Here is a 17531-nt window from a genome sequence, read left to right on the forward strand (position 1 = left end):
TCCCTCTCTCTCTCTCTGCCTCTCTCCCGCTCATGCTCTCTCTTTCTCAAAATAAATAAATAAACTTTTTTTTTTTTTAATTGAGGGTACAGAAATAAAACCTTACATCTATGGTCAACTGATTTTTATAAGGGTGCCAGTATAATTCAATGGGGGAAGGCATAGTCTTTTCAGCAGGTAGTAGTGGGACAACTGGATATCTACACGCAAAAGAATGAGACTGGAACTCTACTTCACGCCATACACAAAAATTTAGATCCAAGATCTAAATGGAAGAGCTAAAACATTGAAACTCTTAGAAAAAAACATAGGTGAGAATCTTCATGACCTTAGATTAAGCAATGATTTCTTACATATGACACTTAAAGCACGAGCACCAAAGGAAAACAGACAAACTGGACTTCATCAAAATTTAATCAAGCAAGTAAAAAAGACAACCTAAGAATGGGAGAAGATATTTGCAAGTCACAAGATAGAGGTCTTGTATCCAGAATATAAAAAACTCAACACATAAAAAGAAAAAAAAAAAAACCCAACAATTAAAAATGGACAAAGGATTTGTACAGCCATTTCTTCAAAGAAGATATATAAATGGCCAACAAGGGCATAGAAAGATGCTCAGCATCATTAGTCTTTAGGGAAACGTAAATTGAAACCACAGCGAGATACTCTTTTCACATCCAGTAGGATGGCTCTAATCAAAAAGATGGACAAGAACAAGTGTTGTCAAGGATATGGAAAAACAGGAACCCTCTTACATTGCTGGTAAGAATGGAAAATGGCGCGGCTGCTAAGGAAAACCAGTTACTGGTTCCTCAAAAAGCTGAACATTGAATTGCCATACGACCCAGCAACTCCACTCCTAAGCATACACCCAACGGAACTGAAAGCAGAGGCTCAAACTGACACTTGAAGGCTTTTGTCATTGCAGCCCAATTCACAATAGCCAAAATGTGAAAACAACCCAAGAATCCACCATCAGATGAATAAACAAAATGTGGTATGTTTATACAATGGAATGTTATTCAGCTACAAGAAGAATGAAGTTCACATCAAGTATGTGAAATAAGCCAAAAACAAAAGGGCAAATACTATATGATTCACTTCCACGAGGTACCCCGAAGAGGTGAATTTATAGAGATAGAAGGTAGATTAGAGATTAGCAGGAGAGCTTTATTGCCCAATGATTATGGAGGTGCTTTTTTTTTTTTTTTAAGTTTACTTATTTATGTTGAAAGAGAAAGTGAGCACGGGAGGGACAGAGAGAGAGAGAGAGAGAGAGAGAGAAAGAGAGAGAGGGACTTCCAAGCAGGTTCCACACTGTCAGCATGGAGCCCAGCACAGGGCTTGAATTCACAAACTGTGAGATCACGACCTGAGCCAAAACCAAGAGTCAGACGCTCAACCAACTGAGCCACTCAAGTGCCCCACAGTTAATGGAGTTTCTGCCTGGGGTGATGAAAGTTTTGGAAGTAGACAGTGGCAATGGTTGTGCCACACTGTGAATATAATTAATGTCACGGAATTGCATGCTTAAAATGACAAATTTGGTTATTTACATTTTATCCCAATTTTTAAAAGTTAACAATATACCTAAAACCATAGGATTGTAGACTTTAGATGGGTGAATTGTCTGACATGTGAATTATATTGCAATAAAGCTGATTTTTAAAATGCGAAGAAAAAAAGAAAAAGAAACGAGCTCTCAGGCTATAAAAAGGACATGGGAGAATCTTAAATGCAGACTGTCAAGTAAAGAAAGGAGTCTGAAAAAGCTACATCGTATATGATTCCAATTACATAATATTCTGGAAAAGGCAAAACTATAAAGACAATAAAAAGATCAGTGGCTACCAAGGGTCCCAGGCAGGGGAGAAAGGAGGAACAGGTAGAACACAGGACATTTTCAAGGCAGTGAAACTATTATGATACTGGAGCGGTAGGTACACGACGTGCGTTTTTCAAAACCCGCAGAACAGAACAGCAAGAGTGAACCCTAAGGTCAACAAAGGACTTTAGCGAACGTGTTAATACTGGTTATTAGTCAATTGTTACAAACGTACCACACTAATGCGAGTTGTTAACTGGAGAGGCAGTGTGTGCGGATGGCGAAGGGTATGTGGGAACTCTGTACTTTCTGTGTAAATCTGTAAATCTTTTCTCTAAATCTCAAGCTGCTCTTAAAAAAGGTCTATTCTAAAAATGTATGCTTCACACAAAGACTGCACTGAATTGTATCCTTTTCTCATGATTCATAAGACTATTCACTTTAAATGCTAATTATAATTTTACATTAGATGGGGAGGAAATGCTTGGTTTTTTTAGCATTACAGAATACCAGACGTTTCCAAGTCATCTCAGTTTGGTATTCCCCATAACTGTTCCCTACTTCACCTCCTCCTCCACCCCCGACAAAATTATTTTATGACCTAAATTTTTGTATTCCTATACTTCCATCTAGATAGTCTTTGAGGATTCTGGAGTCTGTGGAAACGCTTCCTTACATTTATGACTAAATTCCAGTCCAGTTATAATTGTGAATTACAGTGACCTTATTACACCAAGCTGCCATGCTTCCTGTTTTATTCACTTTGCTCATCTTCTACGAGCTATCGTTTTATCGGGAACCTTACATGTGTTAGTTTTACACATTCCTTTGAAAGAAAATTGCTCTCTAAGGCACTGAAGAGTCAACACGAAGTCTTCTGGAAACTGTAACTGTCCCAGAGAAAGGGAGCTAATACATTTGAGAATAACTTTCCCCCAGCTCCTGGTTCAAAACGATCCCTTCCCAAACGTCTAATCTTTAGTGGCACACCATAGACATTGCTTTTACCTTGGTCTTTTCCAGCTTCATCTATGTGTTGAAAATCTTTTAGTGTCTGAAGCTTACAGAACCCCTCTCTGCAATGCTGGATAACTTTCTTTGATCCATTCTTGATGAGATAATCCATGAGCGTAAGGGATTTGTACACATGACGCCAGCTCTTCCCATGGTCACCGAGTCTCTGCCATAGCATATTCATAATCTCTGACAGAGAAATTGTGTTGAAAGTCAGGTCACTGATATCTAACATGAGAGAACTAGAAGGACCCCAAGGGTCATTGGAAGTTGCTTCCCTGACTTTTATTTCGGCATCTGAGTAATTCTTCATGAAGTTTTTCACTTGCCTCCTGAATGCCATCGGTAAGAAGTTTGAAGGTGGGATGGGGGTGGGAGCAACGGAAAAGGAGTTCATATAATTGGTTTATAAAATTGAGAGGTAATTGGCCCCCAGTTCGGCTGCTCCCAAACACAAATGATTAATCTTCATTTTGACGAGGCATCAATTTCCTGCAAAGCAAAGCACAAAAAATAGGTAAGTGAAAGCTTTTCTGAGAAGTCTACAGAAGACCAAGTCAGTGTGAGAAATGTAGTTTTACTTAGAAATCAGCCCCTCACTTACAGGAGCCAGAATTGAGGGCACTATATAAAATTCTCCTAGGAGCTGTATGGGAAAATCTCTCATGAGGGCTTGGCCCATATTATGTGAAGAAATACAGGTGGTGTTTTTAGTCCTAAACGTTTCTGCATAAAATTTTCACTCAATCACTCAACCTCTTTGGCCAGAAATAAAATTATCTTAAAGCATTACATGGACAGTGGGCAAGTCAGTTTCAGAGAATGGAACTTGGGGGGGCATCTGGGTGGCTCAGTCGGTGAGGCATCTGGCTTCGGCTCAGGTTGTGATCTCACGGTTCGTGGGTTCGAGCCCCGCGTGGGGCTCTGTGCTGACAGCTCAGAGCCTGGAGCCTGCTTCGGATTCTGTGTCTCCCTCTCTCTCTGCCTGTTCCCTGCTCGCTCACTCTCTCAAAAATAAATAAATAAACATTAAAAACAAAGAAAATGGAACTTGTGCTCTGACATCTCATGCTTGAGACTTGTCTTGTATAAAATAGTGTGTCCCAAAGGTAATTAAGATGGTTAACGACTGAGTCTTAGCGTCATCAAGTGACCCCGTGGTTGTATTCTTCTTAGAACTACAAGTCACTAGAATCAGATCTAAATATGTTCTGCTTTCTTGTTAATCTGAAAGTAGGGAGGGTTGTGGACCATTAATGCAAGGAGCTGCACCTCAGCAGACTCCACATCGAACCCAGGGTACCCTCGACCCATGTGTAAGGTTAATAAGGTCAAGGAAAAGGTTAAATTACTTTCTTTACTGGGCTTCAGTAAAGGAAGTATGTGTTTAGGACTAAACAATGTCAATAGTGTAATTCAAATGGGGTAACAACTTCCCTAAAACGTGGAGTGATTATCAGTGGGATCTGTCAGATCCCAGAACAAGGGCGCACAAAGCGTGCCCACTGAGGTTGACACAAAATACGCTAAAACCTTAAATGGTTTGAAGGTTTTGAGATCTGCAGCCCCAAAACCTTAAATGATGCTTCTGATCAATTCACAGCTCACATGAAACCATTCCCTTCCTCCTTTGTCATTGCTTGGCATTAAGGTGGGTCAGTTGGTTTGCATTTTCCCTGGTGATTCACCACCGATGGCCACCGAGATCATGCACTAAATTGATTTTGAGCCCTGACAAGCATCCAGAGCCAGTGAAGCCTCAACGATCTATAATCAGATTTTACTAGAGAAACGGCACACACACAAAAGAAAAACATTAAAATCCATAACAAATTTGTCTTGTTTTCAGTGTTGTTTTTCTTCCTTGACCTTCACAACTCCCAGCTCAGGTTTGATCAATTTCTGTGTGTGTATTTAAGGAAGACATAAATTTTCAGAAGCAAACTAAATGAGTTATCCCTTCTTTTTCAAAAAATAAGAGAAGGGGATAATCAACTTTTTTTTTTTTTTTTTTTTTTGGTAAAAGTACAACACATCCTCAAATACGCAAGATAGAAAATGTATCAGTTTAATTAACATTTCTCTTATATTAACATTTAATTGACCATCATCAACCCTAGGAAGAAAACAATAAGTTGTGTGTTTTTACAATTTTCTGATTTTCTCTCTTGTTTGCACTTCAAACACAGGCATTTTTATCTGACTCATTCCTGCAGCAAAAACCAGATTTATAATGTGTTTCAATAAGCTATTAAAATTTTCAACCATGAGGGCTTTTTCTATTGTCCTTTTTTCCCTTCTACCAAAGCTCAGTCAATGCAGAGATGCACTGTGACACTGGCTTAGAGCAACAAATATTGATCTGTTTCCTCACAAGTCTATTAAAAAAAAAAAACAAACCTGTTAGAATCATAACCTGCTGATGAACAACAGTCATCAAACACGCTCGTTTTTCCTTTTTTTTTTTTTTGGTCTAGCTACCTATCTATATTTTGGAGGAAGAAAATCCTAATTTTTTAGGTTTTCCTATATTCTCTAAATTGCATTTGAAAAATGCTTTCTTAAATAAATTTTCTGCCCCAGGAAAGTATCTAAATAATTGGCTTCAATCCAATAGGGCAGTTTAAAATGGAGGTGCTTGACATTATACTGAAATTAAATACATTCCCAACCATTAGTAAAACCCCGAAGAAAAAAGTCTGGCTAGGTGAATTACTATCATTTTACTAATGCATTAGTACTTTATGACACGACCAGAGAATATGTAAGACACCATTCTGCTATTGGCTTCTTTTCAGATTAACAAGTTCAGCTGGTGTTAGTTGTAAATTGTATGTTGGTTTTATGTGTTTTAGACACCGGACTACATGCAAATGTTCAGTTTACTCACACCATCAGAGACTTGAGATAGTAATTACGGTGATACGACATCTGAGACAGAAGTGATGCCTGAGAGGGTAAATTTACACACCTGAATTTTGGTTGTCTGGCTACCCTAACCTCTAGAATACTTAGAAACGGAGGGAAGTAAGATACTCTATGTCACAGAGCTGGGTCACCTCCTCCGGGAGGCCTTCAGCAAGCACACTAACTACTTAGATCTTCCCAGATACTCTTTCTGCACCAGGTTTATTTCCTTCACGGCACTTACCACGATCTGTACTTGTGCATTTGTCATTTGCTTTCTTCACCACCAGACTAGAAGCTCCGTGACGGCAGGGACCATGACCATCTTATTTACAAGGCAGTATAATCCTATTGCCCAACAGGTACCTAGAACATAGTAGATACTCGAGAAACAGGTGTTGAGTGAATGCCCAAATGACTGAGTGACTCTGCTTTGGGATAAACCTGCATTGGCTCCGTAGTTTTGGATTATGAACACGATATTTCGAAAAATATATTACAGTCCTGTAACTGTCAAGTAAAATCCTAGAGTGTGGAGCAAATCTTTTCAAATTAATCAGTAAGTATTTCTTGAGTATCTACCATTTGTATTGCTTTGTGGATGACATAAGAAATCTAAAACATGATCCCAACATGCAAAAACCAGTGTCTGGTTAAGGGGCTTTTTTCCTTAAATAATTCCAAAATAAACAACGGGATGAGGTCTCTTGGTTCTCTTTTTAGAGTTACCCACTTCCACAATGCTTTGGCAAACGCTGTTTCCTCCCCCAACTTTACCTTGATCACAACAGGAAATCCTGTAAGCTATCAAGGGACATTATGGAATTCAAACCCAAGGTTTTTTCTCAGACTTTTGAAGGGTAATGCAGTGCCTCTACCATAAGTCACATGATAAGCACAGTAAGGGGGGGGGGGGGCGCGCTCGGAACAAACAAACATTAACATGACTGCAAAAACTTGTTTGTATTTGGAATAAATAAAGACAAATGGCTCGCTTCAATTCAGGTCTTGCGGCCAAATGAGTTGAGGGAAAAACTGGTCTTCAAAACTCTTTGGGTGTCAGAATCAAGAACAAGGGATGGAGAAGCCGAAAGGGACTATACCCGACGACCTAGGACAATAACAAGGGCAGCATCGAAGAGGCCGAGCGCAAGCGGCATCTGGAAAGATCCATTTAGGGTAGTGCTACGAAGAGAGTGCTATAGGTTCTGCCTATAGACTTAAGTTTACCCAGGAGAAAAAAAAAAGTTCTGGACAAGACTGTCATGGGTGAGTGACTGCAGAGAATACCAAGATGGCATTAGGAGGTGTTACCGTTTCGATGGGAAGAATACGGCAAGAGGCAGAGAAACCAACTTTTTGGAGCCCTCCTGTATGTTCATTAATTCAATCAACTGTTAGCTTTCTAGTTTACCATGTAGCAGACTCCATTCTAAGAAACGGGGGGAAGATACACAAGACACAGACCCCTCCCGGAATAAAGGGCTACTCGTTTTGGAATGCTCACAATGTACTCACGCCTCGCATACCTCATCTCATTAATTAGGATTCCAAAGGCCTGGATTTGAGGTCCTGCTCTGCCATTCCCTAATCAAGGCTCAACAACTTCTCTGAGCCCCTGTTCCCTCATCTGCAGCATAAAGAATAATCACCACACAGAAAGAACTGTCGAGAAGAAGAAATGAGATGCTCCAGAAAGAATTCTGAACATGAAGGGTGAAGGCTGAGAGAGAATCAGCTTCCTGTAGACGGGGTCTTTCCTTGGCATCCATTTCTTCATTCATTCGACAACCACTTCAGAACGACCACTGCGTGCGACGCAGGCCCTAAGTCACATGGAGTCACACGGCTGAACCAGCCCACTGACTGCCGTCAGCGAGCCCGCAATTTACTTGGAGGGGAAGGTTGGGCCGCACAGAAGCTTCTAGAAGAAGGGCGTGACATGATGGCGTCACACAGCGGGGGCCTTCCCTCACGCAAAGCATGGTGGCCTCGGCCCCCTAGCGCCCGCGCTCACACCCGCACAGCGACGGCACCGGCCTGGGACAGGAGGCAGGGATCAGCCCCTCCGTGCCCGCCTGCACCCACAAACAAGAATCCACTACCTGAGGGGAAGATCCAGCCACCAGCGTCGGGGCCTACTTCTGCTCAAATTCAAGCCCCTCGTTCCCAGGCTGATCGCCTCCTGCGGCCGGGCGCCAGCGCCCATGCCTTTCCCCACTTCCGCTTCCTCACTTCCGGCCCCTCACTTCCGGCTTGTGGGAGGTCTGGTGCCCGCTGCTCCCAGGGCGTCCAGCAAAAGGGACGGGAGGGGTTAAAATGATCCAACTTGGGGCGATCAAGTGGGATGAAGGCAAATGTCTTCACTTAACAACCTATGGGGCTATGATGCTGCCCTATTCCTCCTTTCAAAGAGAAGTTTTTACAATTTGTGTTACCAATGTATTTTAACTGACTGGATCCGGCACCCGCAGCTGATCTCCACCTCAAAGGAGTGTAATAATGGTAGTTTTCGAGGGATGAAAAGAGCAGTGTGTGTGATGGGCAGTGACAGAGTGCCTCCAGTGAGGGCTTCGGGTACCGCTGACGCGCAGTCGTTGAAATATTCACCCGATCTTCACGGAGCGCCCACTGCGTGCCAGGGATCCCGCTAAGCTGTAAGGACGAAAGGACCCAGAGAGGAAGAATGAGTCCAATGCTGCCTGAGTTTACAGACTAGTGGAGGTGACAGGCACCGTCACAGAGGATTGTGACAAGGTATGTATCTGGTAATAAGAGAGGAGAGAGCATCTAATTCTGCCAAGGCGTATTTAAGGGCAGGTTTCACGGAAAGCTTTGCATCAGAATCTTAAAGGATGACAGGGAGTTCACTGGATAGACAAAGTGGAGGAGCCCATTAGAGGCAAAGGACACATCATGTGTAAAGACTTGAAAGCTGAGAGAGCCTATTATCTTGGTCAGACTGCAAGTCCTGCAGTTCCTGTGGCTTCTCAAAGACTATTTGTGGAACAGCAAAGGTAGATGAAACAGCAGTGGAAAGTCAGGTCATGAAAGACCTTGTCCACCTGGTAGGCATTGAAAATATAATCAAGCCCATGTTTTCAAAGACTATGCCAATATTCCGCCAGGATGGAGGGAATAGACTTAGACAATAGCAAAATTCTTCACAGATGAAAGTAACTTTGTTTTTAGCTCCTACGACTTCAATCATAATTATTATTTTAACAGATCTCACGATCAGTACTGACACGTAGGTAGGTAATTATAATATAAAATGGCAGGAGATATGAAAGAAGCTGGTGTGTTTATAATATTGCTTAGCTGGCTATCATTTAGAGGAGTGAGGATAGTAGCCAGAGGGAAATTAAAAAGGTAGCCTAGAAACAGATTGTTCAGGGCCTTGAATGCCATGCTAAGCTGTTATTCTATAAAACAGTGGGGGACAGACAGCAAGTATTTTATATAGTGAGTGATAGTTTATGAAGATTTTTTTCTAGGCATATCTTATGTAAACTTCAAAGGAACTCTGAAAGGTAGGTATAATTATTCCATTTTACAAATGAGGAAGTTGAGTTTGGGGAACATGCATTCATTCTACATTATTGAGCACCTGCTAAGGGCCAGGCACGATGTTGAGCTACGGGAATACAAAGAAGTAATAGTCTAATTAAAAAGACAAAAATAAATTAGCAATTATAATAAGTTGCTGTGATAAAAATGTTTGGGGAGTAAAAAGAGGATTTGTCTAAATCTACATAATTAGAGAAGTCTTCCTGGAAGAGGTGAACTTGAGCTGAGTTGGAAGGAACAAATACGTTACACAAATTGCCCAGAGATATTCAACCAGCAAGCTGTTTGGCTGGAACTTGACCCAAATTTTCAGTGTCCAATCTATGCCCTTTCCTCTACCCCAAGGACCAATTTTTGGTCTTTGATGTTGAGCTCTATTGACATTCTTTTTTTTTTTTTTTAATGTTTATTTATTTTTGAGAGAGAGAGACAGTATGAGTGAGGGAGGAGCAGAGAGAGGGAGACACAGAATCCGAAGCAGTCTCCATCCAGGCTCTGAGCTGTCAGCACAGAGCCCGATGTGGGGCTCGAACTCACGAGCCGCGAGATCATGACCAGAGCTGAAGTCAGACGGCTACTGACCTAGCCACCCAGGCGCCCCTCTTTTTTTTTTTTAATATTATTTTCAAGTAATCTCTACACCCAATGTGGGGCTCGAACTCACAATCCTGAGATCAAGAGCCACATGCTCCACCGACTGAGCTAGCCAGGCGTCCCTCCATTGACATTCTCAGTCACAAGTCTACCTGTTGCAGTTTGAAAAGGTTGGATCCCAGTTTTTCCTTTTCAAACCCATTCATTTCCTCCTTTTGGAATGGATCTTCGGATGTCTTTGAAAGGGAGTTGATTAGGCTCAGCAAAACTGTAAAGTGTTCTCTACCTAGTGGAATTAACTTCATTAAAGTGACATAATGTGAGAGGCCCTTCTCTGCTTTCTTCCATTTGGGGGCACCATAATTTAGGTGCAGTACTGTAGCTCACCAAATACATGGTTTTACAGTTATGACTTGGTGTGGTTTTTTCCCCCCTGAACTTGGAGTTTTGTAAAAGTGAACAGTTCTCTTCGCTTGGTTTCTAGGATCTCGTTGCTTGTCATCTCCTTGGCTGGTTCCTTCTCATTTCTCTGACCTCTCAACTTTGAAGGGGTCTGTTCTCTATCAATATCCATTCCCTGGGTGGCTTTATCCAGTTTCATAAATTTAAATACATTCAATCTCTCTCAACAACTCTCGAGTTTTTATCTCCAGCACTAACCTCTCCTGACCTCCAGACTCATATCTATCTTGACATCCCCACTGGTCTTTCTCACAGACATCTCAAACTTAATATGTCCAAAACCAAACTTTGGATCTTCCAAGCTTGTTCCCCCATCTCAGTGATGACACATCCTTGCTTCTCACTTCTCAGGCCATGAACCTTGGAGTCACCATTGACACCCCTCTTTGTCGCCCAGACTTCACATCTTATCATCAGCTACCGTTAAATGCAGGGTGGCCACCAAGTCTGGGTAATATGAGGTCGGTAGGTGATAAATGGTTCATCAATGCCACAGTGTAATTCATAGGAAAGTAATAATATTGATGTTTCCAGACTTTGTGGCCACCCTGTATATTCAGAATTCACACATTTCCCACCACCTCCACTCTCTACCACCTGTCCTAAGTTGCTGACTTCTCTAGCCAGGACTTTTGCAGTAGCTTCCTAACTGGTCTCCCTGCTTCTCCTCTTGCTCCCTTATGATTTAATCTCAACACAACAATCAGAGTGATGCTTCTAAAGCCTAAAACCCAAGCGAGATCATGTAACTCCCCAGTTCAAAATCTTCCATCGGCTCCTGTTTGACTCAGAATAAAACCATGAGCAGCAAGGTCCTATGTGTTCCGGCCCCTGCTCTCTCTCTCACCTCCATCCTGACTCCTCTCCTCCTCACTCATTGTATCAAGCTCGCTCCCACCATAAGGCGTTGCACTTGCCGGTCCCTAAACCTGCAAAAGCTATTTCCCAAGAGAGCCATCAGCCTGGCTCCCTCACTTTGTTCTGGACTTAGCTCAAACGTCCTTTGATCTCCCAATAAAATTGCAACCCCCGCCCCCCCAACGTCAGCTACACTCTCTCCAACCCTTGCCTCATTTTATGATTCTCTATAGTAGTACAACCATCTGATATATGTAATTATTTCTCTGGCTGCCAGAAGGTAAGATCCAGGAGGGCAAGGACTATGTTTGGTTCCCTGCTATATTCCCAGCACTTAGAATAGGCCTAATGCAGAGTGGGTATTCAAACTTTATTTACTGAATGAATGGAAAGAGAATGTCTGAATCTGTACTACTGAATGAGAAGTACACCCTTTACCATAAAGGTAAGTTAAACATAATTATGTACAAGAAATTCTGATATTAACAATGACCCCTCAAAAGGAACTGCTGAAACTTTTAAAATGAGTATGGTTTTAAAAGAAAATTTCTCTATTATGGAGAAGTCCAGATTTCACATATTCTTGAATCCTCCCAATTTTGCTGATATTTTCGGAGTGTCCCAGGATTGTGCCAGCATTCTCGCATTAGAGTCTTTATTCTTAGCTTCTGCCTTTGCACTTGCTCGATTACAGAGCATCCATGAAATAGATCAGTAGAGTGGCCTCACTCTCCTGTCAATATGCTCTATAACATGTCTGTTGATCATTACTTACTATTGAAGTAACTTCTCTTTTTTTGAGATTTTCCTGTTCTGCATTCCGTCCCACACTTGTAAGGGAAAGGGTTCTATTCTGCTCCCCGAGGGGTAGTACCCTGTGGAAAAGCAGCTTCCTCATTACAGCGCAAGCTGAAAACACCCTGATACTTCCTACAGTATCCGCTTGTCTATCCACTTGTCTTTTCTCCTTCCTTCCCACTCTCACTGTTCAGCAACTTCGAAACCACTGACTTGGGATAGGACTGTGACCAGAGGATTTCAGTGTCTGAAAACTGGCTATGAAGCTACTGGGTATAATGATGGAATCCAAAAAGGTCCTTAGGCCATGAAGTCTGAAGAACACTAAGGCCAACGTTGAGATGTTTATTGTTCTAAAGTCCATGACCTGCTGTTACCTTTAAAATTCTATCTTAATAACCTGTGGAAATAGTGGGAACTCTGATCAGACACAACTTGCATTATTTAACAAGCTTGCATTAACAAAAAGAAAATCCTGGATTAAGGAGTTGGGAATAGCAAATGACCTCCTTTAACTCATTCGATAAATATTTATTGAGCACCTACTGTGACCAAAATATGCTGATGATTCCAAACCAGATTCTTCTCTTCCATTTCAATAAAATTGCTGAGCAATTATAACCAAGGAGAACTCCCCCTCCCAAAAAAAGGAAATTTCAAACAAGATTTAGGTACAAGGGGGCGAAAAGTTAAAAAAGGATATCATCTCATAATGTAGCGTGAGTCTAAATTTTAGAACTCCAAACTGAGTCTTATTTTTTTTATTATTTTTTTATACTTACTTTTATTTTGGGGAGAGAGACAGAGTATGAGTGGAGAGGGGCAGAGAGAGAGGGAGACAGCGTCTGAAGCAGGCTCCAGGCTCTGAGCTGTCAGCGCAGAGCCTGACATGGGGCTTGACAAACTCAAAGAACGTGGGGCTTGAGATCATGACCTGAGCCAAAGTCGGATGCTCAACCAACTGAGCCACCCAGGTGCCCCCAAACTGAGTCTTATATGATTCCCTCCTTCTTAGCCTTCAAGGAATTAATGCCAGGAAGAGCCTGTGAGCCAACATTTCCCTCTTTCTCTTGGGCCCAGTCCCTAAACTCTGACTGGTATCACGTAGCAAGTAGCAACGTCTCTTATTTTGTGCAAAGATGCAGCGTTGGCAATCCATTTTCTAGCAAGAGCAAAGAGAGGAAGAGGCCTTCACAGGCTGCACTTGGTATGGGAACCTACTGGGGGGGGGGGAACGTTGTTTTTTGTTTGTTTGGGGTTTTTTTGTTTTTTTTTTTTTTACAAATTTTAAGGTTAGAACAAAGGAAGCTAAAGGTGACAACAACCTTAGGTCAGTGAAAAATCTTTAAATCCTAGGAGTCCTTTAGCCCAACCAACTCAGGAGAAAGGGAAATCTCAAAAATCTAAGTAACCAGTCCCAGCTCGTGCCTGACTGGCAAAACTGGGGTTAGAACTAATCCTGGCTCAAAACTCCTGCTTCTTTTTCTTTCTTTCTTTCTTTTTTTCCCCCCATTAAGGGTAATGTTACGGACTAAGAATAATATTATGGGCTGAGTGTACTAAGAAAGCATTTTTCGCTGGGATTTTAACTTTGTGAGTGATCCCAGGGTGATATTAAATAAGTTCCCCGAAGAAGTCCTAATTTTTCTCTGGATTCTTCAATGTACTAAGAGGAAATGGGAGCTTTCCTTCAGAGCGGCAGCAGCTTTGTTGCTGGATCATCTCTAGGATTAGAGATTTTCTTATGTGAACATAATTGTTCGGGGGGGAAATTGTTAAAATTGAAACCAAGCAAAAAGAAGCAAAAGTGTTTCAGAGAACCTCCTGCATTTTAGTTCAACTCTGGCAGCAAGAAAACAAAACCGCATAATCTAAGGCTCACGCCCAACTCTCTGTAGCCCTTGTATCTGCTAGTTCCTGTGTGGTTTGCCTACAGACTACAGGGCTAACGGGGGGTAGTTTGGAGGAGGGAGTAAGAAATAAGGCAGAGAAGGAAACACTATTAATGGATCTGTGAGCTTGTACCCTGTTTTAATGCAGTCCTTGGAAGACACAAGGTGGACCTGTACTCTGACATGCAGTAATTTTGACGTGAGACTTCACCTTCCTTCTTGCAAGAGAGGATTCTATTAACTTGGTGTCAAAGCCAAGACATAGACTCAACCTCTTCTCTTCAAAAAGGTATGTCATTATACAACACCGGGCCATATACTCTAGAGATCTTGAACAGTTTTACAATTTGCAGCATATTCTCTGTGAGTCAAATTGAATTAAAATGAATCCCATGGGCTCTCTAAATATCGCTTTTTCACATTGTGGTCCATCAGCAAAGGTCTGTGAATCTTTGGCCTTCTCAATGCTTGTGGTGATGGGGTTCAATTTCCAGCAAAGGAACTTGTTCCTTACCTAGCCCAGCACACAAAATTCTCCACTAATTGGCTTCTGAGCCACCCCAGGGAGGGACTTGAGACCCATTACAGAGGTGAAATCCTCCCTTTCCACAGTCAGCATTCAATCCCTGTTGAAGGTGGGGATGACGGGCTGCGCAGAAATGAGTGAACGTTGGCACGATGGGGCCAGGATTGCTGTCTTACTTACATTTCTATTTCTCTTAATATTTATCTTCCCTTTACAAAGAACACCACTTTGGATTTCTTTACAAAGAGAAAACTTTACAATGAAATAGGTTTTGAGAGAACATCGTCAATCTTTGTCTCTTTATTGATAACTAGTGCCATGTCCTTAGGATGGTGTCCAGTTCAGGCATCGAGTCTGAAGACAAACTCCTTTATGCTCTCTGTCCCAACTGCTCCTGAATATGAGGGTTGAGTATACCCACCAAGGATTCCCCTAACTTAAAAATACCGTGTTTACGTGCCTGGAATGAGGCCTTGTTACCAGTGTATGTGTAACTTCATCTGCACGGTACTGAAAACACACATCCCCAGATAAATTAAGAGGGAAATGTTTAGGGTCTAAAAATCCAATGGAAAAGATTGCATGTGCTCATGTTATGTCGTCTGAGGGTGGGAATCCTCAGGCCGAAGCAACTTTTGTTCTACACAACTGCATTTATCATCGACTGATTCGTTCTTTAGTTGGGTCACCTTTTTGTTTGTTATTTTTGGTTTCAGAAAGAGCATTTAATATAAGTAGATTCTGCTTATAAGTAGACCCAATATTGTCTATAAAACTTCATGTTTATAACATAATATTAAAGCAAACCTCTTTACAAAAGGATCCACTGGTAAACAAAGAACACCATGTAAATCTAGAGCCATCTAAGTGCATTTAGATTTCAAGTTTGAAAAATGATTATTTGGACTCTTTTCGAGAACTTTGTTTTTTGTAGACAGAGGCCTGTGTCATTGAATAAAACTACCTTTTTAGACTGGACTTGGAGTGTCTCTCATGTAGTAAACAGGAATCTTATTTTCCCTAAATTGTGATAGGTTCTATTTTAAAATGACTTTACTGACACAGAGGGGAGGGAGGCTATCAATTTGCTCAATATCAATATGAGTAATACCTCCATTGCTTATATGATATTCTTCTGAATATCTTCTGCATCTTAGGTCCTGATGAAATTCCTTTCATAAGTCTAATTCAGTTGCTCTTCATAGAGCCTACTTCATTGGGATACTATAAGAATAAATGAGTTCGCACAGATGTTAAGTGCCTTGGGAAAAAGGCACTATGAAAATGCAAAATTATATCATTATGGATTATTTCTTTGAAACTTGGTCATTGTCTTTCCACTTTTATATAAAATATATATCCCTTACTGCCTGAAACCATCTCCTTTAGAACCGCTGCCTTCTGGAAGAGGTGAAGTTGATCTCGATTCCCACAAATTGCGTGATTCTCAGAGAATAATACCAATTCTTAAACAAGTAACAGTTAGTTGCTGCTGGATTCATCCTAGGGAGAGACTCTTCATTTTCATACCCTCGTAAAACAAATTCAAAATTTGGTCAAGAATCTTTGAGACCTAAGTTATTTGAATCAAAAGATGGGGTTGATTGGCCCCCATTTTGTCCATTTTGAGTATTTGCTAAAGCATATCTTGATCTGTAAAGGATCAACACAGCCTCATGTGTCTCCATCTTTCTCTCTTTCTTTCTTTCTTTCTTTCTTCCTTCCTTTCTTTCGCCTGCCACTTTAAAATTCTCAGGAACAAAATAAATTTAACAAGTAAGCATTACAAACATGTATTGGGCATTTGCTATGTATTAAGACCCTGTATTAGGCACTGAGCTCTCTTCAACAATGTTAATATTAGGTTTCAAGAAGCTTGAGCCAATAGACAGTCAGTAAGCAATTTTTAAAAACACTTTTCTTTTTAAATATGCATTCACTGACAAACATTATAGAGAATGAAAAGAAATTATTACTAAGTACAGGAAGATAAAAGTCTTATATGCTCTCCAAAGACGATGTAAGACATTTTATGAAGAAAGTGAGGGAAATTGTCCAAACATAAAGAAAAGTCGAAGTATTAGTATAACGAATACCTCTAGACTCGCCTGCTAGGCTCACCAACTGCTATCTTTTTACCATATGTGTTCCATCCTTTTGGATTTCTTTCTGAAGTACTTGTAAGTTGCAGACAAAATGACACTTCACTCCTCAATAATTGGGTACACATCTAAGAATAGGGACATTCTCCTATATAACCACAATACTAACATTATACCTAGAAGATGAACTCTAATTCCTTAATATCATTTAATATTTAGACCGTATCTAACCTTCACCATCTGACCTCCAACACCTTCTGTACCTTTAAAAACAAAGTAGGATCTAATTTTTATAAAGAAAAGCACATTTTGCAATTGGCCTTTACGTCTTCTTGTTTAATAACTGGATTTTTTTGAAGAGTTAGACCAGTTATCTTGTAGAATGCCCCATGTTCTGGATTTGTTGTTCCCTCATGGTGTCATTTAATTTACTCCTCTGCCCCCTGTATTTCCTGTAAACTCCAAGCTTTGACTAACACATTGATTAGATTTCGAGTAAGCGTTTTTTACAGGCTGCTCCATATCACATCTCATCAGGAGGCACATAGTGCCAGGTTGTCCGTCTATTTGGGATTCTCAGTTTGATTATGGCTCAAGGTAGCGACCTCACTCCAGGGAGCTCTCGTTGTAAAGGTACTTTCTCCACCTTTGCAATTAACGAGTTACCTGAGGAGGTGACCGTTGGTGCTGGGGTAGCACCTTAGTTCCCAACAAACTTCACCTGATGGCATTAGATGATAATCCTTGCCAAAACCGACTCTTCCACTGAGGGATCGTATCCATGTTTTGTACACTTCGAAGAAGGATTAGACACACAAATTCGTCATTTTTAGCAACAATAGCAGGTATTATTGAATGCATACATTCAGGCAGTAACAACTACAACAACGATAGTAAGGAACATTTACTGGGTGCTTGCTGTGGGTTTGGGGCCAGTCCTCCAGGTACTACCTGGGCCAGGTGGGACAAGCTAGTCTTTC

General features: G+C 41.1%; 2 protein-coding genes across 13 annotated transcripts in view; one reads left to right on the top strand and one right to left on the bottom strand.

Annotated features, from left to right (window-relative positions):
- Window positions 1-8422, bottom strand: part of ENTHD1 (ENTH domain containing 1) — a 105115-nt gene extending 96693 nt beyond the window's left edge. The window contains exons 1-3 of one of the 7 annotated variants that reach the window (XM_042947867.1): window positions 8188-8263; window positions 5994-6115; window positions 2837-3334 (exon numbers count right to left, since the gene is read on the bottom strand). In XM_042947867.1, the coding sequence (XP_042803801.1) occupies window positions 2837-3239 (403 nt within the window). In that variant the 5' untranslated portion in view covers window positions 3240-3334; window positions 5994-6115; window positions 8188-8263. Of the gene's footprint in view, window positions 1-2836; window positions 3335-5993; window positions 6116-7278; window positions 7613-7854; window positions 7943-8187; window positions 8264-8359 lie in introns of those variants that run through there. The other 6 variants (XM_042947868.1, XM_042947869.1, XM_042947870.1 and 3 more) reach the window with 6 other exon arrangements.
- Window positions 8382-17531, top strand: part of GRAP2 (GRB2 related adaptor protein 2) — a 67693-nt gene continuing 58543 nt past the window's right edge. For 5 of the 6 annotated variants that reach the window (XM_042947873.1, XM_042947876.1, XM_042947874.1 and 2 more), the window contains exon 1: window positions 13889-14212. The gene's annotated coding sequence lies outside the window, so the exon portion shown is untranslated. Of the gene's footprint in view, window positions 8507-13888; window positions 14213-17531 lie in introns of those variants that run through there. The other variant, XM_042947875.1, reaches the window with a different exon arrangement.

This window comes from Panthera leo, chromosome B4 (assembly GCF_018350215.1).
Source record: "Panthera leo isolate Ple1 chromosome B4, P.leo_Ple1_pat1.1, whole genome shotgun sequence".
In the NCBI taxonomy this organism is placed as follows: domain Eukaryota; kingdom Metazoa; phylum Chordata; class Mammalia; order Carnivora; family Felidae; genus Panthera; species Panthera leo.